This window comes from Cynocephalus volans, chromosome 10 (assembly GCF_027409185.1).
Source record: "Cynocephalus volans isolate mCynVol1 chromosome 10, mCynVol1.pri, whole genome shotgun sequence".
Lineage (NCBI taxonomy): Eukaryota > Metazoa > Chordata > Mammalia > Dermoptera > Cynocephalidae > Cynocephalus > Cynocephalus volans.
The window spans coordinates 119,622,813-119,648,482 of NC_084469.1; the positions used below are offsets into that span (position 1 = coordinate 119,622,813).

General features: G+C 49.3%; 1 protein-coding gene across 1 annotated transcript in view; it reads right to left on the bottom strand.

The window, feature by feature from the left end:
* Positions 1-25,670, bottom strand: part of CMIP (c-Maf inducing protein) — a 232,823-nt gene that overhangs the window by 35,533 nt on the left and 171,620 nt on the right. Inside the window, exons 4-7 of the mRNA XM_063110618.1 lie at positions 17,376-17,537; positions 12,488-12,529; positions 7,143-7,205; positions 3,934-4,014 (exon numbers count right to left, since the gene is read on the bottom strand). Of these exons, the coding sequence (XP_062966688.1) occupies positions 3,934-4,014; positions 7,143-7,205; positions 12,488-12,529; positions 17,376-17,537 (348 nt within the window). The remainder of the gene's footprint in view (positions 1-3,933; positions 4,015-7,142; positions 7,206-12,487; positions 12,530-17,375; positions 17,538-25,670) is intronic.

Genomic DNA, 25,670 nt, shown 5'->3' on the forward strand with positions numbered 1-25,670 from the left:
AGGTGGAAAGGCAGGAACCAAGAACACTACTCAGTGGTGGCTGGCGCCTTGGGGACTGTCAGGGAAGAGACAGACGATGCAGGAGAGAGAGAAAAGAACCCTTCACATGTGGCTGCCTGTGTCCATTGCCACGTTCGCTGTTAGGGACTGGAGGCGCGGGGGACTGCCAGGCTCGAAGCTCCAGTAACTGCACCTCTAACCCAGGCCCTGCGTTCTCCACAGTCAGGAGGGCGAGTCATAGCATGGTCTTGCCCCAACTCTCTCTCTTTCTGGAAAAATGGTGTGGCTGACCAGCAAGATAATGGAGGGAAACTTGGTCTCCAAACTCATCATTCTGTCCCCCCATCAGTGGAAGCCATTAAAAAAAAAAAAAAAAAGCACCCCCAATTTAGGATCTTAATCTATAAAACAGAAGCAGAGGAGACCTCCTTTGCAGGTCTGTCACAAAAGCTCAGAATAGAATGTGTTCCTACCACGCCATCCTGCCAGCTCCCAGGAGGGAGTTTCCAGAGCGGCCTGCTCCTTCCTCCCCCACCATCGAAGGGGGCTGATCTAGGGTCCTCGTCATTATTCCTTTATGTGAGGAGGGCAGCAGAATCCATGGAGAAAAGTTCAGAGAAACACACAAACACATGCATACATACGCATGCACACAGAGTACTTGGCTGGAAAATTAGGCTTTATAAAAAGAAGACTTAGAGGTTGTCTTGCTTTCCAATTGAGGAAGATGCCCAGATGCCCCTAGTCTCCTGGAAGAGGGTGACAGGAAAGCTGTGTGGCCTTGGGCTGCCATGCCCCTCTCTGGGCCTCATTGTCCTCAAGGTGGAATGCAGGCTGGAAGAACCGATCTCTAGCAACCTTCCACCTCTAGGGTTTTATGATTCTAGGAGAACTGCTTCAACCGAGCCTTATTCAAGGTAACCATCATTATCTTTGCTATTAGATTTCTGGACAGTCGAGTCATTTCCTTGGGAATAAACATTACAGAGGGGTCTGGTTGCCTTTCAACATGCAGATGAAGGACACTTCGCCTCTTTGGAAGAGTCAAATACACTCCCCTTGGAAAGCTGGAGATCAGATTACCCAGTGGTCCACTAGGGACCACAACTACACCTTCTTACCTTCTTTGCCACAAGAACACTCCAAAGAGTGGCGTGTGGGCTCTGGAACACATGGTCATACTTGATGATACAGTTCAATGTATTGTTTGGATTGAATCTGCAGGGGAAAATACTAAAGGACTGCTTCCTCTTATATCTACTCTTTATTTTGGTCTAGTGAGGAAAACTCCTTGAGACTCTAAGCTTCAGTTAGCTCATCCACGAAGTGGGGCACATGATATATTTGCAAGCACTGCACTCAGAATAGGGGAAGCCCCTAAATTCCAGAACACCAAAGGGGATCTCCATGCTTTACGGCATCCCGAGATGCCTAGGATCACTTAGAGGGTGTTCGTTGCAAGTGAAGTGAGGGTTCATGCCTGAGAGTCCCAGGTCTCTGCCAAGCCACCACAGATCCTATAAATTCTGGGTTTGCCCTGGAGCTGTTCTGATTTTTATCCAGAAAATTATTACATGGTCAACACTCCAGGCCCATAAAACTAACCAAATACAAGGGTGACATTGTATAGTTAAGTCCCTGGGAGGTTGTCTGAAATTTGAGTTTTTCCCTTATGAAACAGTTTACTGACTACCATGGATTATGCAAAAATGTTTATGTGCCCGGGGAGGCATACCCTGCCTCAAGTGTGCCTTGGGGGTGTGGTTCTGTCATTGACAAGTTAAGGTCCTTTACTAGAAAAACTCCAGAACCTTTGCTCTGGACCTTGAATGGGCCTGGACCTCACCACATACCACACCCACAAGTGATTTTAAAGTTGACAAGCAGAGACCCTTTCCCTGCCAGCTGGCCAATGCCAGAGATTGCCCCTCCTTGAAATGATTAGAGCCCAAATAAAGGCAGAAATCCCTTCTCCCCCCCCAGGAGTTTCTGAGGAGTGTGCAGCCTTAACATGTCGTGGATGGAGAACTGTGAAACCAGCACCTACCTGTGACCCGCGGGAGCACAGAAACACCCAGTCACACCCAGAAACACACTGTGCACAGCTGCTCCCAAGGGCCCCTTTCAAACTTTGCCCAGATCATGCTGAGAACCCTCCAGCATTCCTAGAGGCCTCACAGTGTGGTTCTGTGATGAGTCTAACCCACGTCCTCCTCCCCTCCACCTCCCCCATTGTCCTGGATAAAGAATCACATGGGGTGTCCCTCTCCCCTGGGCTCAGAAAACAAGGAACGAACTTACCCCAAATCTAGAAAGATCTCAGAAATAAGCAACAATTCAATTATGGTTTGCAATTACTCAGGGTAGAGAATGGTACACAGAATTCCCTGGTACTACTAGCATGGTTCAGTTGGGAGTGGCATCCTGGAATGGTGCATGGGGAAAGAGTCTGCAGCTATCTCTGGCTCTGCAGGAAGAGTGCTGCAATTGATTAATGATGTCTGCCATGAGTGTGGGATGGGGAGACTAGCACATGTGTCACACACTCCCATACTTGATTGGGGAAGGCAGTGTAGGGCATGGTATTCTTCAGGGGCATGGTATGCAGACAGACCAGCTACATCACAAATGAAGTGGTTTGCAGGACACTCTTATTCAGAGTTGTTTTCACATGCCCATGTGACTTTAAAGTTCATGTTGGTGGCTGGCTCAATAGAACATGTGGGTGGGAATGGGTCCTGGACTCACAGACTGCCCACTCCTTAGTCCCCTCATGAGAACTCACAGCTGCTCATCAGACCCTGAGTAACCTGTCCAGCCTCTGTGGGTCTCAGGCTCCTCCTGTGCCCAAGGACATCATAGAGCAGGCAAGAGAGTTAATGGCATAAACACTTAAAAGAGCATCACACACTTTCTGGCTCTAAGAAGGCGTTCAATACATATCTGTGAATACATATTAGTTATTCTTATTCCTAGCTGTGGCCCCTGTGACCAGTTGGTGGACCTTGCTAAGCCTGTTTCCCCACATGGAATATGGAGAAAATAATGATATTTGCGGCTGTCACTGGAATGACTAGAGAATACAAACGGGCCACACAGATCACAAGTGCCCCGTCCACTTGAAGTGTGCAATTAAATTCTGCCTTTGTACTTTTAAAACTTTAACTGAAGTCTATACTTTACTCAGATTTCCATGGCTTTCCCCTAATGTCCTTTTTCTGTCTCAGGATCCCATCCAGGATCCCACATGACATTTGGTCATCATGTCTCCTTAGGCAACCCTGGGCTGTGACAGTTTCTTAGACTTTCCTTGCCTTTGATGACCTTGACAGTTTGGAGGAGGGCTGCTCACATATTTTGTAGGCTGTGCCTCAATTGGGATTTGTCTGATGTTTTCCTTGTGGTTAGGATGGGGTCATGGGTTATCGGGAGGGAGACCATGGAGGTAAGCTGCCACCTTTGTCACGTCATATCTGCCATACAGTAGAGACTATCACTGTCGATGTTGACCTTGACCACCTGGCTGCAGCAGTGTCTGTTGGGTTCCCCTTCTCCTCCTTTCCCTCCTGTGCTCTTTGGAGGTCACTGTGCACGGTCCACACTTGAGTGCGGACTTATGCTCCACTCCTGAGGGCAGTATCTGTAGACACTATTTGGGACTCTCCCGCCTGAGAGACTCTTCTCTTCTCCCTGAGTCACAGTATTTTTGCTATTCTCATCTACACATTGACTTAACACAAAAAATTAATAGTCAACGAAGACAGGCTGCAGAAAACCCCCAAAACTCCTTACAAAGAATCCCAACACTGGTTCTTGGCTGTCAGGCTGGGCCAACCCCATTCCCCACATCTGCAGAGAAGCAGAAGGCTGGGGATGGGCAGAGGCCTCATGCTCCCTCCTCAGGCGCTGGGGTCTGGGTGTCAGGGGACTCACCATGTTATGCTTGAGGATTCTCTGGACCACGGGGGTGAACACCTCGATGACCACCATGGACCGGGGCCGCTCTCTGCAGTGCTGGGGAGAGAGGAGGCATGGTCATCGCGGGCCTGTGAGCGTCCTGACTGCAGCCTGGGGCTTCTAGCAGGGCTGGGGACAATGAGCCCAGTGGTGAGTGCCTGGGTTCCCTTGCTGACCACTATTGCACAGTTTTTTTTTTTTAAAAAAGACTTTACTTTTTAGAGAATTTTTAGGTTCACAGCAAAATTGAGAGGAAGGTACAGAGATTTCCCATACAACCCCTCCCACAAGAAACGCACAGCCTCCCCCACTACCAATATCCTGCACCACGATGGTAGATTTGTCACAACCGATGAGCCTACACTGACACATCACTGTTACCCAGAGTCCACAGTTCACATTAGGGTTCACTCTATGGGTCTGGACAAATGTATAAGGACATGTATCTACCGTTGTAGTATCACACAAAGCAGTTTCCCTGCCCTAAAAATCCTCTCTCCCCTGCCTATTCATCCCTCCCTCCCCCAGCCCCTGGCAACCCAACTTTTTACTGTCTCTGTAGTTTTGCCTTTTCCGGAATGTCATATAGTTGGAATCATACAGTGTGCAGCCTTTTCAGATTGGCTTCTTTCACTTAGTAATATGCGTTTAAGGTTCCTCCATGTCTTATCGTGGCTTGGTAGCTCATTTCTTTTTAATGCTGAATAATATTCTGTTGTCTGAATAGACCACAGTTCATTTATCCATTAACCTATGGAGGGACATCTCAGTTGCTTCCAAGTCTTGGCGACTATGAATAAAGCTGCCATAAACATCTGTGTGTAGGTTTTTGTGCGGACGTAAGTTTTTAGCTCATTTGGGTAAATCCCAAGAAGCACCATAAGTTTTTTTTTTTCCCTCCTTCACTTTCTTAGAGTTAAAAAAAGGAGACTGGACAGGATCATTTGTTTGCTTTCTGTTCTGATCTTAAAGTTTGAGACTGTTTCAGAAGGCCCAGACAGGAGTCCATTCTGACACAATCCTTATTTCATATATAATGAGACTTTCGTAGAACTAATATTCAGGATGCCTGGTCTGACAGACCTTGAAAATCGGGTACAAGAATACCAGGGTTTTAGTGTGTGCATACCAGGATGTTGAAAATTCTGTTACTTTTTAATTGTTGGCTTTAATAATCTGGAGTGTGCAGTTTCAGCTCTCAGTCGTATTTTATTCACCAGCATGGAGTTGTTTTTGAATTGCAATTGAGGCCTTCAGGCTGGGTAGAAAGGCCCCACCACTCCCTACTGCCCTGCACATACTTATAACCCCCCTGACCCCTGGAGGTGCTGAGTTTCCCACCCCTGGAGGAGGATGGGGACCTGGGATATTAGAAATCAGGGCTCTCCTGGGAAACCAAGATAAGGAAACTTTCTCAGATCTCGGGGTTCCAGGCTTCAAGGCCTGGCAGGAGAGGCTACTGGCATGTCCAGCAGTGTGTCCAGAGAGCTGGCCCAGAGTGAACCTGGTGGGGGAGGCTTTGCTCCCCTCCAGCTCTCGTCTCTGGGCTCCGACCCCCAGAAAGAAAACAGCCCAAAGGCTCAGGGCCCACATGCCTGGGCCCCTTCCTCCCTCCAAAAAAGGAGGCAGCCCTCCCATTTTAACACCTACAGGGCATTCTAGCAGGGAATGTCAAAAACAGTAATTTCTTCTACTTCACCCTTTTTCAAACTGTGCTACCAGGAGCCCTCAGGTAAGATTTACTTTGCACAAAGGTCCATCGTTCTAGAACAAAGGTGTGAAAGCCATGAGTTCTGGGAGAAACCATAAGCTTGAGAGGAGAGAGTGTGGCAGATTTGGGTTAAATTGGATGGAGTACTGAGAAAGGAAGTGACCATAATGACAGGCAGAGGAGCAGCTGGCTATCCTTTCAGGAGCCCAAACACAGGGTTATTCGACTCCACTGTGCTGGGGTATGATGCACTTGAGTGCTGGGGGTGCAGAAGGCCTCTCCAGTGCCCTAAGGAGCTCAGACCTGTGAGCACACACACTGTGCACACACACTCTCAGACCAGCAGGCATACTCTACCCATGCCCACATTAACGATGGGGCGGAGGCATTCCAGGCCCTGAAATGCACCCTGGGCACTTAGGGCCAGCAGGTGTGTGAGTCACTGGAAAAGGAATCCTGATGGAGAAACAGGGCCAAAGAGGAGAGACAACTCAATCCTGCCACCCTTTCAAAGCTCCTATCCTCTGACACACACACACACACACACACACACACACACACTCACACTCACACTCTCTCTCTCTCTCCCTGGGTGGGGAGCGATCAGGTGCACCACGGTCCTCTTTCCTCCCAGCTGCCTGCTCTGCCACCCTGCAGCTCATCTTGCTGATGGACACAGCCCGTGCCTCCCCAGAGGACAGTGTGACTGCAGAAGGAGCAGAGGTGCCACACTCATGTGCCTGCAGGAGATGGGGAGGGAACAGGGACCTGAAGCGGGTCAGCAGGAGGGAGAGCATGAGAGCAGGGAGCACTGGGGAAGAGGCAGACCTAGGCCATGTGTCTCTCCAAGGACATCAAATCATTACATGAGAAAACACACAAGCAGAGAACAGAACAGGTTTGTGTGCTGGTTCAGCCCTGGGCTACTGAGTCGCACTCTGGGAATGAGGGATGCGAGCCCCAATGTGCCCAGGACATGTCCCGTGTGAGTCCCGCTTATGTGGCTGGTACGAATCCCTGTTGTGTGGCTCCTCCAAGCTAACCTGGCATACCCTGCCACTTCCCTGTTCCGGGAAAGCCCCATGCCTGTGCCCCCACCACCGGCAGCTGGAGCTCAGAGGAGCCGTGGCTATTAATAAACCTTCTCTGACGTCAGAGCCCAGAAAATCTGCTACAAACTGTCTCCCAAGACAGCTGTGAAGTTATTCCAGAGAAAAGCCAGATGCTCCTCCTTGACCCCGAGGTTGGGGCCCTGGCTCGGGACCCTGGCTCTTACCTATCACCTGTCTGGCAGAGGGGGCACTGTCACCCTAAGAACAGGCGCTCAGCATGCCCTTCACCTGCATCTGGGACTCTGACCTAGGTCGGTGGGACCTGGGTTTTCAGCCTTTTTGTACAAAGCCAGCCCCGAGCGTGGGCACACAGAGGCAGTGCTTGTACACACACACACAGGTCCCCTGAAGCAATGCTGTACCTTGCAGAAGAATTCACAGAGATCTGGCGGCGGGTGGTTGTTTTCCAGCAAAGGAGCAATAGCCTGAAAGACAATGAACAAATATCAATTGGACTCTCTTGGAAGGAACTGACGGTGGGACTGGGAGGTGTCTACATAAGAGGGATGACTTACGACAGAGAACACAACCTCCTTGCTGTCCTTTGGGCAGAAAAGGCCCATTTTCTAATCTGCAGGCTGGGGCTCCTAAACATTTTTTGGGGGGATGGGCATGGGTCATATTGAGAAGCTGATTAAAAGTGCTGAGCTGCTGTCCAGAAAAATACGCACTGAAAAAACCCTCCTTTAGGAGTGTTGTGACCTACTGATATCCACTCATGTCCCCGTCAGGTCAATAGCACCCGCCTGACAGTCAATAGCACCTGCCTGAGAGGCAGGATGTCACAGTGGTTGTAAGTGCAGGCTGGGGCAGAGTCCTGAGTGCGAATCCTGATCCTGCCACTTACTGGTGGTGTGACCATTAGAGTAAGTGGCTTCACCTTTCTTAATCCTCGGCTTTCCCACCTGGAAAGTGGGGCCTGGAGAGTCAGTGAGGGCAGATGAGCCACGTGTGTGCAGTGGGGCTTCCCAGCCTGCTCTGTGGATCCTTCTTTGTGGCCATCCCGTGCACTGCAGGATGTGGAGTAGCATCCCTGGCCTCGACCCTCTCGATGCCAGGAGCACCCCCTTCCCAGCTGTCACGACTGAAAATGTCTCCAGATACACTTCATCTTACCTGTGGAAGGCTAGAATATCAAATGCTCCCTGGACTCACTTCTTACCAAGGCTTCGTAGGCCAGCTCTATAACAAAGCCTTCCCCTTGCTCCCGGGACCGTCAGGTAAAGGATAATGGACGCCAGTAACAGAGGACACTGGTTGATCAGTTATGTAAGTGGGTGCCCTTCTGTGGGAAACCAAGTCAGCTAACTCGAGGTTCTTGCTCCTGGGCGCCAACAATCAGGCTGACACAGCTGGAGGTCGGGCCCAGGGTCTTAGGTGGCTAGGGCTGTGCTGTCCAGTACAGTAGCCTCCAGCTACAGGTGACAATTTAAATTTTAACTGTCATGAAACAAATGACCTTAAATGAAATAAAGCTAAAAATATAATTCCTCAGCTGCATTAACACCGTTTCCAGTGCTCAACAGTCACATGTTGCTAGCGTCTACTGTGCTGGCTGGCGCAAATGCAGAACATTTCTGTCATCGCCGGAAGTTCTACTGGACAGCATGGGGTGGGCATTGGTGGTGGTGGCGGAGGGGCTCTTAGCTTCCTGCAAGGGATGAGCTCACCATCCCGTCACAACCCCCCACAGCCACATGGGCTGAAAATCATGCAGATGATAATAACACAACAATCACAATGCATGCAGTAGCACTTATGTGGCACTCTCTATGCTGGCAGCACTGTGACTTAACCTGCACTACGTGCTGAGAGGTGAGCATCAGTGCTACCCCCTTTTATGAGATGGGGAAACTGAGGCCCAGAGAGATGAAGCCAGCTGCCCAAGGCTGCAGAGTTAGAAAGTGGTGGGGCCAGGATTTGAACCCATGTCCCTGACACAGGAGCCTGAGTTATTCTCTGTGCTACTGCACAGTCCAGGCTCTCCACACAACCAGGAAACAAACAACCTGCCTGGTGGCAAAAACTACTTTTAAGGAGAAATCAGGCAACAGAAGAAAACAAAACACCCAAGGAAGCCAGGACTGAGGTGCTGCTTTGCGTGCTCAGCTTCAGAGTCTCAGCACTGGCCGATGTGGGGAACTCTCTCCTCCCTCCCCTCCTGCCACCCCAACAAAGCAGTGCGTGCTGAGCTCACCTCACGTGCTGGCCACCCTCCTCTCAGCTGCCAGGCAACTCTGTACAGACGACCCAGCATGGCCAGCCCAGTAAACACAGTAAGAGGTCAGGCCACGGCGGTGGGATGGGGTGGCCACCTCCCAGCCTGCAAGTCACTGCCCAGGCAGGCCGCCTCCACTATCCAGACAGAGCTCTGGGACCAGCTGAGAGGTGGGAGGGGATTTGGGCAGGCTGTTGTTCCTGGGTTGAGCTCCTTCAGTCCTCAGCACACCAGGCCCCCCTTTTTTATGAGAAAGAGCCAAGGGACACTGGGTGAGAACTCTTGAGGTGCCTGCAGTGAGCGTCACGCATGGGCTTGGTGCTTCCAAGGCTATTACCTCATTTGATTCTCATGACAACCCTGTGAGGTCAAGTGGTAGTAATTTCCATTTGTACAGATGAGGAGACGGAAGGTCAGGGAGGTTACCAGACCCACCCCAGTCATAGAGTGATGAAAATTTTAAATGTATAATTAATAAAAAGAGCTCATATTTCTCATATGTTTGTGGAATCTTTCTAAGAGTATGGCCCTCTGCTCAGCATCTTGGTGCCTTAGTAACCCTCCAGAAGCTCTGCAAGAAAGGCATTGTTGTTATACCCATGTCACAGATGCAGAGACTGAGGCTTGGAGTGTTAAGTTAGCTGGAAATGATCAGAATGACCATCTGGTTAAAAAAAAAATATTCTAGAGCCACTTAGAAAGAAAAGGGTAGACCAGTGGTCCTCAACCAGGGGTGATTTTGCCTCCCAGGGCATATCTGGCATGTCTAGAGACATCTTTGTCCTGATGGGTGTGCTACTGGCATCTAGTGAGTCAAGGCCAGAGCCCCTGCTGACCATCCTACAAGGTACAGAACAGCCTCCAAAACAAAGAATCATCCATCCCTAAACGTCACAGCACCCCTGGGGTAGATATACATGAAAAGATGTCGAAGAATCTCTAAGATATACTGCTAAGTGAAAAAATAAATGCAAAACAACTCATCCTGCATCCCATCACTAATGATAAAAACAAAAAATAAAAACACAACTGTATCTGTGTGGGTCTGTCATCCCCTGAAAAGAAGGATGTCTCTGAAGAGGGTGCTGGGATAGGGTGAGGTCTTTTTTCACAATAAAAATATACTCATGAGATACGTGCAAAATTAAAGATATTTTAAAATAAAATTAAAAGTTCTTCAGTTGCTCGCCCAAGGTCACCACTCATAGGGGGTTGGGCCCAGGTCTGAACTTGAAGCCCACATTCTTCATCTCCACACTGAGTACCCCCTACAGTGCATGGGACCATAGCTGGGGGTTTGTACTACACGTCCAAGCTCATCCAGTGACATCCTACCTGTTACCAACCAGTGGTTCCCTATTGCATGAATGCCTGGCTGACGGAATGAATAAAACCACCTCAGGCTATGTGGAAAAATAAATACATAAAAAATACTAAGCACCGTTGGGAGAAGACTAATTGCTGATAGGTCACATACGATCATGTACTTGTTGGAATGAAAAGAGGCTCTGGAAGACCTCATAACAACAGTAACAGCAACAGTAACAAAAGAAAACTGAGAGGCTTAACACCAAGGGGCGAGGATCGGACCCTCAGGTCAAATCCTTCCCTTTTCTCAGGCTCCTGGCTGAGATTAAGGGTTCAGTTCAGCCGAACTAGCTGGATAAATGCAGCCTGGATTTCTCAGATCAAAATTCCTTTGCCAGGCTTGTCCTGAATACAAAGCCCTCGCCCCCCTCCCAGTGGGGCCCACAGGCGCTGCTGGCACCTCCTTTTGGGGAACGCATGTCCCCTCCTGGTTCTACATTAGCAGTCTTACCACTTTGCCTCTGCATATGCTGGTCCCACTGCCTGGACTGCCTTTCCCTGCTCGATCAGTTTACCTAACAGTCTTCTATCCATCCGTTAAGCTCTGTCACCTCCTGGGAGCCCTCTGTCACCCTCCTCCCAGCACTCCTCTGACAGAGGGGCTACATGCCTCCCCTCTGTGCTCCCCCAACACCCAGAACAAATCTCACCCCTTGACCATGTTATTTTTGATTATCTGTTGACCTGCCAGCTTCTCCCAACACAGCGAATCCTCAACAGCAGGGCCCATATACTGTTGAGCTCTCTATCTGTGGGACAGAGCCAGTGTCTGGCAGGTACTCGTGCTCACACGCTCAAGTGTTTGTTAAATGAACTGACTGATTCATATTGTACCAGAGAAAGGTGATGGTGGGTGATTGGAGGTGTCCGGGTCACCTTGTCCCCTTATTCTAGCAAGAGAAAGCAATGGGTGGTCAGGCCAGAGCATGGGGAAAACCTCTCTATTTTTAGCAAACACTGAGCACCTACTATGTGCCAGACACTGGCCCTAGGGTAGAGGCGGAAGCCTCTCCATAATAAAAGGCCTGGGGTCACCCTCCTTTTGTGCACACAGGACCCAGCTGTGCCCCCACAGCCCTGATCCAGCTCAGAGGGGCCCGAGGAGCACCATGACTGGGGTACTGCTCTTGTTTGACAGGCTGCAGCCACAGGAACTGTACAGGTTGGTTCCAGGTCCTCTCTTGGGCACACCGGGCTCTGCCTCTTGCTTCCATCTCCCTGCTTCCCTCTTTCTCAGGCTTTATGCTCCAGCAGTGCTGAAGCTTCCAGAACACATCTTGTTGCTTTACATCTGTGGGCTCTTACATATTTGTCTCCTCTCTCTGGGATGTCTACCACCTGGAAAACTCCTACTGATCCTTCAAAACCCAGCTCAGACAGCACTGCCTCCTTTCTGGCTCCTTTTCCCAAGTGAATTTATCACTACTCTCTACGCTACATGTCTCTGTTTTTGTGATGATCACATTTGTCTTCCTACAATAGATGATGAACTCATTGGGGAAGGGGCTGTCTCAGTCATCTGCAGATTCAAATACACAGCCCAGTGCTTGATACCTGGTTGGTGAAATTTCATTTCTTTCTTCTCTCTAGTGAGAGTCAAATTTCATAGCTTAAAATTACCCAGGAAGATATTTTACCCCAAAGATGCTTACATCACATCGTAGTTGAATCCCAGAAAGTATCATCTCACTTTAGGTATCAGAGGACATTAAATCCAGGTTCTACTTGTGGATTGATTAGGAGATGTGTCCTGGGGCACGAAAGGGAACGTTTATCTTTCAGCGAATAGGGGGATGCCTCTGAGTAAATTATACAGTCTCTGCCATCTCCTGCCTTTGACTCCCTAAGGCAGACTCAGGAAGGAGGAGGCGAGTAAGACACATTTGCTGCAAACCTCAAAGACTGATCAGTATAATCCTCCCACCCCCCAAATCAATTTGGGCCCTGAAACATGCAAAGGCAGGAGAGAGGCACGTCTGGCTTGAAAGAAAAGACAAAACCGAGCAAGGACGGGTGCTGGTGGGTTACGTCGGCATTTCCAGAATTAACTCAAACCAGGGAAGGGTTGTGGGCTCCAGGGGGTGGAGGTGGGAAGAGGGGGAGAGATCTCGAGGAACTTACCACAATGATGTTTTCATGCTCCTGGGTAGTCAAGTTTGTGTTCTAAAGGACGGAACAGAGGAAGCAGTGGGAAAACAAAACAAAACAAAATTAAGAAAATGGAACATTCGGGTTTCAAAGTTCCACACAGTTTCAAAATGTTTTCAGCCTCTCGGACCAAGCGGAGTTGTCACGTTTTCTGAACTAAACAGATCACAACACCCTCAAAGGCAGGGTCAGGAAGTGGGGAAAAGAAGGCTTCGGGGCAGGGAGATTGGGTTCCTTGTTGCTGTTACGCTGCTTGAGAGTTACGTGACCCTGGACGAGTCCTATCTCGGCGAGACTCAGTCTCTGCTTCGGTAAGCGGAGATCCTGCTAAGCAGACCTCATTAAATTGTCGCGAGAAGATTTGGCCCTTGTCATAGCAATACTGTTTAGAAGCCAGAAGGCAGGATGGTAACAAATGTGAAGAAACATACCTTGTATGAGTCTCAACTCTGTGCCAGGCAGCCTTTTAGGAGTAACATTTCAGTGGTTCTCAAACTAGGTCCCCAAGGAACACTGGTTTTCCACGAGTGGGCCCAGGATGTTTTAGCTAAATTTAAATTCTAGCTATTGACTTGCAAAACCAAAATTAGGTCGAATGGATTAAACCTGCTAAATTTTTTTTTTCCTCCTTGATCTGGAATTTTCTTAAACAATCGGCACCTGTTACCACCATCCTGTGAGCATGTGAATGAGGAAAGGATGAATACGCAGTAAACGAGGAAAAGTGGGAAAACTCACAACCAGCTACTGCTTTTGCTAGTTTGTGTTGTGTTCCGTTCTGTCCGTCTGCTTTGGCGGCCCTGGGCTTTGACTGGTGTCATTTCGGATTTCCTAGCAGAGCCATGTTTCCTGCTGGTAAAGCAACTCCTCGTTGGAACAGTGTTGGCAACATCGATTGTTCTGTGTTCCAGAAAAAGCCTCACAGCTCCCACCACCCCAACAGCTTTGAGGGGCTTAGGGGTATCTAACACGTTTACACCAGCCCAGGCACAAGAAAAGCTGGTGAGGCGTGAATTTGTTTTTGCCCAATAAACTGGTGCCTGAGGGATGAGGAAGGTCTGGGAACCAAGTTCCGAGCAACGTGGGCCCCCATAGGTTCCCATAGGACACTCTGAACTCTGTGAAGACTGACCCACAATACCTAGTATCCAGGAACATGCAGAAGGACGTTTTTCAGATTCTAACACCTTTTTTCCTTTTGCGGACCCTAGTGGAGTCTGAGCAGCCTGTTGATGGTAGATTATTAAATATCGGTCACTTTTCAGGCCGGGGAAGATGAAAGCCTGGCTTTGGTCTCTGCGAATGATGGGCAATGAAGCTCGCTATGCCTCGGGCACCACGTGAGAGGTTTGTTACATTCACCCTGCTGATTTCTCTTTCTTGTGATAGGTTTTCCTATTATCACACCAACTGATGAGCTCCCCGAGACTCAGGGGGGGCACAGGGAATAGGTGCTGGAGTGGGAATTTGAACCCCTGCCTGTACTGACTCTAAAGCCTGTATTTCCAGCCACTAAGCTCCAGTGCTTCACCTGTCTAGGGGGCAGTTCCATATTTCAGTCCATCCCTCACTGCCACCCACACACCTTTCCTGGATGTCTTTGGCGACCATGGGAGCCATCTCCTTTGTCTCAGTCATGGGGTAGCCGCTGCACTCTGCAGGAAAACTTCTCTCCACCTGGGTCATTTTCGACCCCACGTGGACAGTGCTCACTAATAGCCATGCATTAGAGGGACACTTGAATCTCAGGCTGAGTGGCCACTCCACACATCCAGCTCAACAAAGGCTCAGGAGGTTGGGGACGCCTGGCTTTGCTTTGCCAGTGGACAAACGGTTCTTTCTCAGAATTGTTTTACCACTTCCACAGTCCCCGCCATGATGCCCCCTCCTCCCGCTCCCTCTGGATCCTTCCACCTAGCAGTTGGTTTGGTGATACCTAGAGCCTCTCTGGAGGCCTCAGAAACAAGTGGAGTAAAGAGAACAGAGAAAGAATGTGGCCCCATCTATTCTGAACAAAACAGGGCAAGAAGGTCGGAGGATGTGTTTGGTTTTCCAGCCATCCCCTCTTGACCCCTGGCTGAGGGCGCAGATCACAACCATTCCCCACAACAGTAAAACTGTGTCCATTTATCAAAGGCTCCCTGGATGTTGGGTACAGTGCCAAGATTTTACACGTAGGACAGCAACCGATCCTCAATTCTATGAAATGGGTGCTCATCTCAGTCCCAATTTACAGGTGAAATTGGGGCACAGAGAGGTCCAGCAATTTGTCCAAGGCCACGTAGTACTGAGGGCAGGACCAGGTCTCTCTGACTCCACAACACACGCTCTGAACCAGTCTCCTATACAGTCTCGTCTCTCCACTCGCTAAAAAGTCTCTACCAGCCCCACCACTCATCTGAGTGGCCCTGAGCAAGCTACTTAACCTCTCGCGGCCTTACTTTACTCCTCTGTACATTTCAATAGTTACCTTGCAGGGTCCTTGGGAGAAATCTGGCAGGTCTAAGGGCCTGTCAAATTGATTGTCAAAGAATACATGCTCCAGAAAATGTTAGTGCCACTTGGAGAGTTATGTCCCTCACCAAATGTCAGCTCAATGGAGTGATAACACTGACCCCTTGCCTGACGCATAGTAGGTGTACAGCAAATGGAAGCTTCTTCCCTTTTCTTCTTTTAAATATCTTTATCCCTCCATCCTAGCACTTGGGGGTCAGCTGACTTTGAGATCCTTGCTTTAAGGCCAATGACCATGCGGTCACCAGAAACTTATCTGAGATGGAAAGGAAATCCCACCTGAGGCAGGCAACAGGGTGCACCTGCCACCCTTGTCGCCATCCTGATGATGTGTCTGATTTAATGATGGTATAGGTGGCTCAGCCTGGTGGGGCTGAAGGGGTGGGCATTGCAGTCTTGAAATAAAAGAAGCCAGGCAGCCGTAAGGTGGAATTTCCAGCCCCATCGCGGACTTGCCACATGAACTGGGCAGGTCACTCAATATCTCTGGGTCTCAGTTTCTTCATCTGTGAAATGAAGACAGCAAGTCCCCCCTCTCTGGGAGAATGGATTAAAAGGGATGCTGTGTGTGGCATCTGGTACCCACCTGGATTACTAAAGGTGAGCTGTCTTCCCCTTCTCCAGATGAGAAGCCTGAATCTGAGGTTGGGCATACGGCACTTGGCCTCGGATTCTAGACTCTGTGAGTCATCTCAGGGTCTGAGTTTTTATTCTTCTGTGGAATGAGGCTGGTGTCTCTGCTGAGGACACAACTTTTATCCCTCTGCCTGTGACCGTCACCACACCCACTTTCTACCTTTCCCTCACCACCTCCAAGGGTGAGGGACTCTGCATTCAGCAGATGTGGAGGGCCCCTGCCAGGTTCCCGTACATGGGCAGCAACCAGCCCGGGCCTGCAGATGAAGGGGAAAGCTCTAGGCAAGGAGGAGTGACCCAGGAACCGGGGCTGGCAGAGGAGCAGGGCCTCTCTCAGGGAAAAGAACAGAAAGAAGCATCACTCTGGTGGCCATGCATACAGTAGTCTCCCTTTATCCTTTGGGATACATTCCAAGACCCCCAGTGGATACCTAAAACCATGGATAGAGCAGAACCCTATATATACCATGTTTTTTCCCATACACACATACCTATGACAAAGTTTTATTTATAAATTAGGCACAGTAAAACAATAATCAATAATAAAATAGAACAATTATAACAATATGCTGATATAAAAGTTATGTGAACATGGACTCTCTCTCTCTCTCTCAAAATAACTTATTGTATGTAGTATTTTCAGACCATGGTTGACCACGGGCAGTTAAAACCGTGGAAGGTGAAACCTCGGATAAGGAGGGACGACTGTAGCTCAAATCAGGAGTCATCAGCTCCAGTGTCCCCCGGGGCCAGGCAGACAAACAGATGACAGAAGTATTAATATTTGTAAAGCACTTAGAACAGCGCCTGGAATGGAGTGGACAGAAAAACAGGATGCTTCTGAAGCATCTCTTGCCTTGTGACCAACGGTCGGACTGCCCCGTGACTAAGGTCCCTGCTTACTGCCATCTCCCTTGCTAGAATGTAAGCTCGGGAAGGCCAGGGCTCGTCTTTTTCAAGTGCTCAGAAGAGTGCTGGGCACACAGGATGCACTCGACATGTGGGACTGCCTGGTAAAGCAGACAGGGCAGGCCTGTCCCACGGGTGGCACTGGTAGCAGCAGCCGCAAAGTACAGCTGGATTTTCCAATTATTTTTAAAGAAAATCTGGAAATTCCCATTTTGTTGTGAAATCTCCTGATTTTTAAAATCCTGTGCAAGTAAACAAAGCATTTATCTGTAGGCCATGTGGGGGACTAGGGCAGAAAGCCACGTCCACCTGCACACCCAGAGCTGATGTGGGAAGTTCTGGGAAGACGGAAGTGGCGCTGGGAATACCGGTCCCACCTGCCATGACGGCAGAAAGGAAGGGCAGTCTAGGGGATTCACCAGTGTGCTTCTCTCAGGAATGAACTAGAGAATTCCGAAATCAGTGTCCTGTTTTCCTGTTTCCTGGGGGACCCACGGCTGCTGCCATCACCAGGCCTAAGACCAACAACCCCTATGTCCTGCCTTGAGTCTGATCTTGGGACTTGGCAGGGCAACAACTCATCCTTCGTCCCTGTTACAGTCCTGGACAGCTCAGCCAGAAGCGCCAGGGGCAAGCCTCCCTCTCCAGCTCCCTCGGATCACTGGTGGGAACAGGAACGCCACAGACCCAGATGGAGTTATGCCTGGGTATGCCACCTGGTGCAGAGGGGGTGCTCCAGGGAAGTGATGACAAATACTCTAAGAGGGGGTGGTGCAAAATCAGGCCAGGGGTGGGGATTTACCTCTGAGAGCAGTTTCGAGACGATTTCCAGTGGAGCTTGGTTGATGGAGTCATCCTGCAGGGGGGATGTCAGGGCCATGTCCACCAAAGTTCTGATCTCTTTCAAGACAACTTCCCAGCGGCTTGGGTTACTCAGGACTTTCTTGTATTTGTAAATCTTTTTCTGGTTGGGGGAGAAAGAGAGATATGAACATGTTACTGACAATAACATGGGTGGAAGATGCAAGATGATCAAAGAGTCAGACATGGTAGGGTGAAAAAGGCCCTGAGAAATTGTCAACAAGGCCCCCCCAAAGGAAAGTGACACGGAACAAAGGACGAGTCTTATCAGAGTCACAGGGTACGTCTACAGACAGCCAGGTCTTCTAACACTACAGGAGTAATTTCCCACAGTTTCCAATAACTTAAAAAAGAGAATTAAGAGATTTCTCTTTCAGATCACGTCTTCTGCCAAACTTATTCCCCAAGTATTCCAGTGCAGTAAGAGTTGGGATCATTCACCGTCCACAAAGGGACTTTCTGTGCGTTGAAGGCACTGTTCCTGCTTATGTCGATCCTAAGAGGCCCCTTGGAGAGAGGTGTTCAGCTAAGGAACACGACAGACAGGATCAGGGCCAGGAATTCGACTCTAGCCAGGGGGAGACTGAGCCCAGAATGGCCCCGGGAAACCCAGCGCTTTCTGTAGCACCCACCTGGCGGGTGAGACAGGAGCATTCTCACCTTCGCTCGGGCGCCGCGTCAGAAGCCAGCCAGTGTTTGGGGCAGGGGCTGCTGCCTCCCTGGCTCTGCGGCAGAGTTAGTTCCGCCTCTCTGACATCATGGAAACAGAGGCCCTCAGAAGGCGGAGGTCCCAGCCAAATGCTCCCTGCCTGTCTGTCCCACCGCTGCCCTGGCTTGCTTGGGAGACTCTTTTTCTAACTGGATGAATGCCTTCATTAAGTGCTCTGCTCCCCAGGGAAAGCCTAATTTAGTGTCCCTGCACCAGCAGTCAGCTGGGGTGACATGTCACAATCTCTGAGCCAAAGTCTACACAAGGGAAGGAAGAAGGAAGCAGGAGGTGAAGGTACCCCACCGACTGTCAAGGCTTACACAAAAGCTCACAGGCTGCCAGGGTCCCCTGACCACTTAGTTTCTGAGTTAAGAATTACAAAGTGGTCTTGGAACCCAGCACTAGAAGGGAAGAACTGTATTTGGAGGACATATTCCACATCACGTTGAAGCAGCTGCTGAGCAAGGCACTGTGCTGCAATGGGAGGTGGACTTTATAGGAAGAGTCAGATGGATCTGGCTCTTCCTATAAAGTATTTCACCTGCTGAGCCTTAGGTTCCCCTCCTGTAACAGCATGAAAACCCCTTTCAGCCTCTTTCAATATATAACCTTTATAAATCCTGGGCCCATGCAGTCTGCATTTTGTATGGAGTGACGTTCTAAAGCACAGTCCGAATTGAATGGACAACCCTAATAAAAAAGGACCCTGACACTTAACTTGTCTCTTTTGAAAAGCTGAAAGGGGATGAAATGGACAGCCCACGAGATACAAATTGTATCCCATCTTCCTTCTCCCCATCCTTCCACACCCCAGGCCCTTGTGGGGCCCCTTACTTGCTCATCATGTCCCTCCCCTCACATCACCCACACACACTCGCAGCAGAGGCGATTCTCACTTCCCCTGCCCCTGCCAGACCCTTCCTGCAGCCTGTCCCTCTGCTCTCTGCCTTCTTCTGCCTGCTTGTGTTCTCCATCTCTACACCTGCCCACCCTCCCTGGCCTCACTGATCGTTGCCTGTTCACCCATCTGTGTTGAGGATTGGAAAAGGACAAGTGCTTCTCGGAGGCCCCGCAGAGCTGGGGAACAGCTGCTGAGGAGAAATGCTCGTCTTCCTCATGTGGGGGAGGGGAGTGACTAGAAACATCTACTCGCCCATCACATCAGACCCTGTAAGGATTGGAAGAAAGGTGTGGCAGTTGTCAGTGAACAGTGAACAGGCTATGGATGCGGATGATGGTGACCATGATTATCTGCTGAACTCCATTACTTTAATGACAAGACGCACCCCTGTCCACCGAGGACCATAACCAGACTCGTTCCTAGTTACTGTCGGCTGAAGCTGTCCTGCCCCGGTGCGGAGAGCAAGAGGTGCTGCCTGAACCCCACAACCGTGTCTGTGCAAAACATGAAGTGTCCAAACCTAACATAGCTCCGACACTTCCCAGTGCAGAAACCCCACCCATCCCAGAAGATGAATGTTCCTTTTCACAGCTTCTGGAGTCTGTGGTTTTAGTCTGTACCCAGAGAATTGCTTAATTTTTAAATGACCATGAAATGACCACAAAAATTCACTATATATTACACCCCAAAGAAAATTGCAACAACCTATACCCGTGTCTTCCCACAGCAGATTCTAGACTTGCATACAGTCTGAGTGCTAAGTACCCTCTCTTCTGGTCAGCTGCAAGTTATTTACTTTTGAAAGAATAATGACTTCATTCTTTTTGTGAAGATGATACATGCTCACCGTAAAAAGTTTAAACCATACTGAAAAGCACAAAAAGAGGATAAATAAAATCAGGCCTCAAAAATCCCATGACCCAGAAATGGCCAGCATTAATAGTTGGTGAACACTGTTCCAGCCAACCCTCATTTAAATTTTGCAAGATACAACCGGCCCGTGGGGGTGGGCAGCTGTGAGTACAGCCTCAGGCTCTCCACAGACGTCACTCAAAGCCCAGAGGCGAGGAGTCTGTGGCAAAGCAGGGCCCTCTGGGCAGCACCTGCTCCAACATGGCTTCAGAGACAAGCCCTTGCCATCCAGGCACCAGCCTCTGCACTCACTGATGGCCCCTCCTCAGAGCAGGAAGACAACAGCTTTGCCGTGAGTGCCCAAGCCCTTGCTTTAGAGGTGCCCACAGCAGAGGGTTTGCAGAGACCATATTTACAACCAGAAGGTCCCAATGGTTGTACCAACGGTTGACATTTTATGAGCATGTACTACGTGCCTGGCACTGTGCTAAGCTCTTACAAGCATTATCTCATTCAATGCTCACGAGAACTCTATGAGCTGGGGACTTGCCTTATGTTAAGTGTCCCTGGAAGCAGATCCTACGACAAGAGACTGAGTACAATTGATTTGAGAAGTGAGTATGGGAGAGTGGGGACATGAGACGGTAAGAGAAGACAGTCAGTTAATGGGGCACTGTCAAGTGGGCCACTGCCAGCGTGACCCACAGTGGGCAAGGAGTGCTCAGTCCTGCTAGGGGCTTTAGGAGATAGTGCAGATCATACCTCAGAGCTGTGATCTGTGCTCCAACCTGGGGAGCATCTGTGCACCAACTCCAATAACCCGCCAATACTTCTGACTTCCCTGTGACCAGGCCACAGTAATCCCAGAGCCAGAAAACCCATGCACTTGGGCAGAGTCCCAGGTGTCCACAGTGAGCAGCTTCTCCTATAGGACTGCCAGCATCCTCTGTTTACACATAGGACTATTATGTCCCTGAAAGGTAAAGTGACTCCCCCAAGTCAAGCAGCTAGAAAGGGACAATTCAGCCATTGAAATTGATTCTGGCCAACTCCAAAGCTTCTGCTCTTTTATCACATTGGTCAGGGCCATTGAGTTGGGTGGAAAGGAGGGACAGATTCACGAAGAGACACTGAAGAAGGTGTCAAGAGTGCTTGGTAGCATGGGGCAAGGGCCAGGAACAAACCCACAAGGCTCTGAGAGTCGGAGGCTGGGTAACCAGCAGGTGGAGGAGCCATGGGAGGGGCTGGTGGGGGCAGCATGTAGAGAATGCAGCTGTGATGTCATGGGTATGTGGTGCGGGTGATCACAGAAGAGCCTCAGAGCCCTGGGAAGGGGCAGCCACAGGGAGAGGGAGGCCTGTCCAGGATCAACAGAGCCCAGTCACTCCTCCTCAGGTGACGGGTTAGCATGTCTCATCCCAGGAACTCTGATGAGCTAATCAGGTGATGAATCACAGTGGGGCTGAGACAAGCATGTCTCTAGAGTCCTGACTCCCAGGCTTCCAGAGCCTGGCTCTCGGCTTTGCAATATGGTCCTCCACTGAGCCCACTTTGCCAGGAGGGTGGGTGGTCTAGTGGCTGGTCTAGCATGGACCCACAGGCCACTGGGTTCCTTTGGGGCTGGGTAGAGAGGGGCCTTAGTACTGCCTGTGGCTGGGTACAAGTTGATGTTACATAGAAAGGTGTCCACTTAAAGCAGGGGTTGGCAAACTACAGCATGTGGGCCAAACCCAGCCCCCTGTCTTTTTTTATATGTTGAAACCAAGAATGGTCCTACATGTTTTAAGAGTTGGGAAGGGAAAAAACCAAACAAACAAAAAAACAGAACATGCGACATAAATCAAACATGGCCCACAAAGCTCCATATAGTTGCTATTTGGCCCTTTATAGAAAAAGTTTGCCAAGCCCTGCCTTAAAAGGTCAAATCCCAACCTAGGAGTAAGCATGCAAAAAGAGGCTCGACATCACTAGCCATCAGGGAAATGCAAGTTAAGGCCATAAAGAGATACCACTTCATGTCCACCATGATGGCTGTAATTGAAAAGACAATACCATGTGTTGACAGTCGGGATCCTTGTGCATTGCTGGTGGGTAGGGAAATTGGTACAGCCATGCTGGAAAATAGTTGGACAGTTTCTTAAAATGTTAAACATAAGTTTATCATAAGACCCAGCAATCTCGTTCCTAGAAATTTACCCAAGAGAAAGACATACTCTACGCAAAGACATGCACACAAATGTCCATAGCAGCACCCCTCATAAGAGCCCCAAACTGGAGACAACTCAAATGTCCACCAGCTTATGAATGGACAAACAAGACGTGGTACTGCCATGCAAGGGAACAGTATTCAGCAATAAAAAGGACTGACGTACTCATGCATACTACAATATGGATGGACCTCACAACCGTTATGTTAACCAAAAGACGCCAGACACAAAAGACAGACTGTATAATTCCTTTTAAGTGAAATGTCTAGAAAAGGCAAATTTGTAGAGACAGAAAGTCATTGCCTGGGGCTGGGAAGTGGCAACAGGGATCAGACGGCAAACAAGCAGGAGTGACAACTTTTGGGATGGTAGAAATATTCTATAACTGGGTTGTGGTGATGGCTGCACAACTCTACAAATTTACTAAAATCATTGAACTGTATACTTACAATGGGTGGATTTCTATGGTATGTAAATTATGCCTCGATTAAGCTGTTTTTTAAAAATGCCATCCTAGGGAGGTAGAGGTCATCAGACACAGCCAAAGGCAGTGTAGCTTAGTGGCTAAGAGAACAGGATTTTCAATAAGCAGACTTCAAATCAAATCTAAGCTCTACTTCATCCATCTACCCCATTCATCCACCCATCCACTCATCCATCCATCCATCCACATCCACTCACCTGCCCACCCATCCATCCATCCACTCATCCATTCATCCATCCATCCTCTCATCTAATCATCTAACAAGATTACTGGGAACCATCTGTTTCAATATGCCAAGCATTGTGTTACGTACTAAGGACACCCATGATGAGCAAAGCAAACAGGTCCAATGCTCATGGAACTTACAGTCTATTACTTGCACCTCATCTGTGAAGCAGGATCAAAGGCTTGCTGTGACTGTTCCATGAGATAATATATATAAAACACTTAGCCCAGTTCCTAGCTAAATAGCAACTCTTATTATTATCACCTACCACATCCTGGGAGGGAGTGGTCCAGAGTAGGCAAGACTCAGGAGAGCTCCCAGCATCCACGACTATGCCCCGTCAGCTAACAACACACAGAGGCAGCAGGCAGAGCCTCCTGCTTCCCATCTGGCAGAGCCAGCCACTCCATTGCGGTCCTCTCCCTCTCTGCTTGTCAGGGAAGGGACGTTACCTGGGCAACACCTGCCATCTCTCTGGTAACTGCTGTTGCAGCAGAGGCAAGCACAGACGCAAGGGTTCTCAGGCCTGGGAAAGCGGAGCCTGTTGGCTCCTCTGGGAGATGAGCTGTCATCAGGAACGTGCCCCTCGCCAGGAGAGGCATGACTCAAAATGTACTGGAAGCACGCCTGGAAGGGAGGGGGCTGCTGCTCTGCTGCTCGCTGCAGCCTCTGAGGCTCGCAGGCACACAAGCACGCATGCTCCCCACCACCTGTCATGAAGGGAGGCTCTGGGGAGCCAGTGGGTGGAGGAGGACCCCACAGAGGAAGACGAGCCAGGGAGGAACCCTACTGGCTTTGCAAACTTCTTTCCATCGCAGGTCCCAGAGCTGAGCTACCAGCCCTGGTGGCTACTTACACTGAACTAATTAAAATGAAATAAAACTAAATATCCATTGTCTCGGTCACACCAGTCACACTACAGTTGCACGGTAGCCACATGCAGCTAGTGGCTACCACACTGCACAATGCAGATAGAGAATATTTCATCACCACAGAAAGTTTCATTGGGCAGCACTGTCCTAAAGTCTCGGAGTCCCCTCTGTCACCACAGCCCCCGGCCCAGCAATGTGCTCGGTGGCCTCTCCCCATCCCTGCCGAGGGCCAGGATGTGCATGGCACAGTGCTCAGCACAAGGAGATGGTCCTGCCTACCTCCTCCCACAGAGCCTCCACTCCAAGCCTCTGTCTCACTGGGACCTGCCTTGGACTTTTCTGCCAAGGTCTACCAAGGTGTGGTGTCTCCAAATGTGCCTTGCACACCAGGGAGAATGCCTGGCTGGTTAACTTTTCTGGCTTCCCTGACTTGCTATGGCTGCGAATCCTCAAGTGTGCAGGAGATACTGTGCCATCTCTGCCAAGCCAGTGGGTTCTGGGAACCCTGGACACCTGGGCAGGGGGCAATTTTGGCCTTTCCGTTAGTCCTCTAGAATGGTTTCCCTTAAATTCGTTTAGCATCAAAGACCAACATTTTGCCTTCAGATACAGCACAGGCCTGTGACTGTCTCAACTGTGTCACCCCCAAACTGCCCACTTGGCCCCCAAGTCTCCATCTTCAACCTAAGACCAGCTCATAACCTCTTAGCTCCACCTCTTGAACTCTGCACAGAGATCCCAAGGGTCAAACGCAGCTACTGGGCCTGATTCCTGATGCCTGCTACCCCATGCAATCCATGTCACAAAGTCAGCCTCAAGGCTGTGGGCACCATTTCCCAGTGAAGGAGACATTATTGTCCCAATAATCCGTGCACATTTCCAGTGAAACACACATGTCCTAGCTCCAGGATGATTGGAGGACATTCACGAATCTCATTGTGGGGTTTAAAACAACTAGAAGATACTTAACTAGAAACCAACACTCCAAAAGCAAATTTTTAAAGAAATATTGTAAATGCGTGTTTCATTTGTTTTTGTTATGGATCAAGCCTGTGGGGACTAGACAGAATTTTTTTTTTCTCTCTCCAATTGGGGTTTTTCCCTTGCCCCAGACTTGATAGGGACAGCCCCTAGTGCCTCTGGGAATCACAGGAGCTCCACCCCAGACAGAGCCCAGCACCCTGGCCTGAGAACCAAGCCTTGCAAGGGACAAGGTGGTCAGGTGGTTGCCATCGCTCTGTGTGTGTGTGTGTGTGTGTACACACAATACACATACAAATGATCTTCAAAATGTTCATGGAAAGATTCATATTATCTTTTAATTCTATTTTTCCACGAACTTTCTGAAGTACTCTTGTGTGTGTATGTGTATATATATGTCTCATATATCTAAAAAATATATATTTATCGAAATAAATTCACATACCCTAAAATTAACTTTTAAAGTACACAATTCAGTGGCATTTAGCACATTCATAATGCTGTGCAACCATTACCTCTATCTAGTTCCAAAACATTTACATCACCTCAAAGGAAATCCTGTACCCATTAGCAGTTACTCCGTTTCCCTAACCCCCAGCCCTTGGCAACCACTAGTATATGTTCTGTCTCCATGGATTTGTCTCTTCTAGACATTTCATAGAAACAGAACCACACAATATGCAGTCTTTTGTGACCGGCTTCTTCATGTAGCATAAGTTTCATCCATGTTATAGCATATTAGCAGTACTTCATTCCTTTTCATGGCTGAATAATATTCCATTGTATGGATATGCCACAATTTGTTTATCAGTTCATCTGGTGATGGACTTTTGGGCTGTTTCCACCTTTGGCTATCTCAAGGAATGCTCCTATGCACATCTGTTACTGCTCTCTGACAATCACTGAGTGTCTATGTCCCTGTCCCGGTACCTCCATTGCCCCAGTACCACCACTGCACCTCACGGTTTAAGGGGACCCTAATTTAGCCAGTATAATTACTGAAC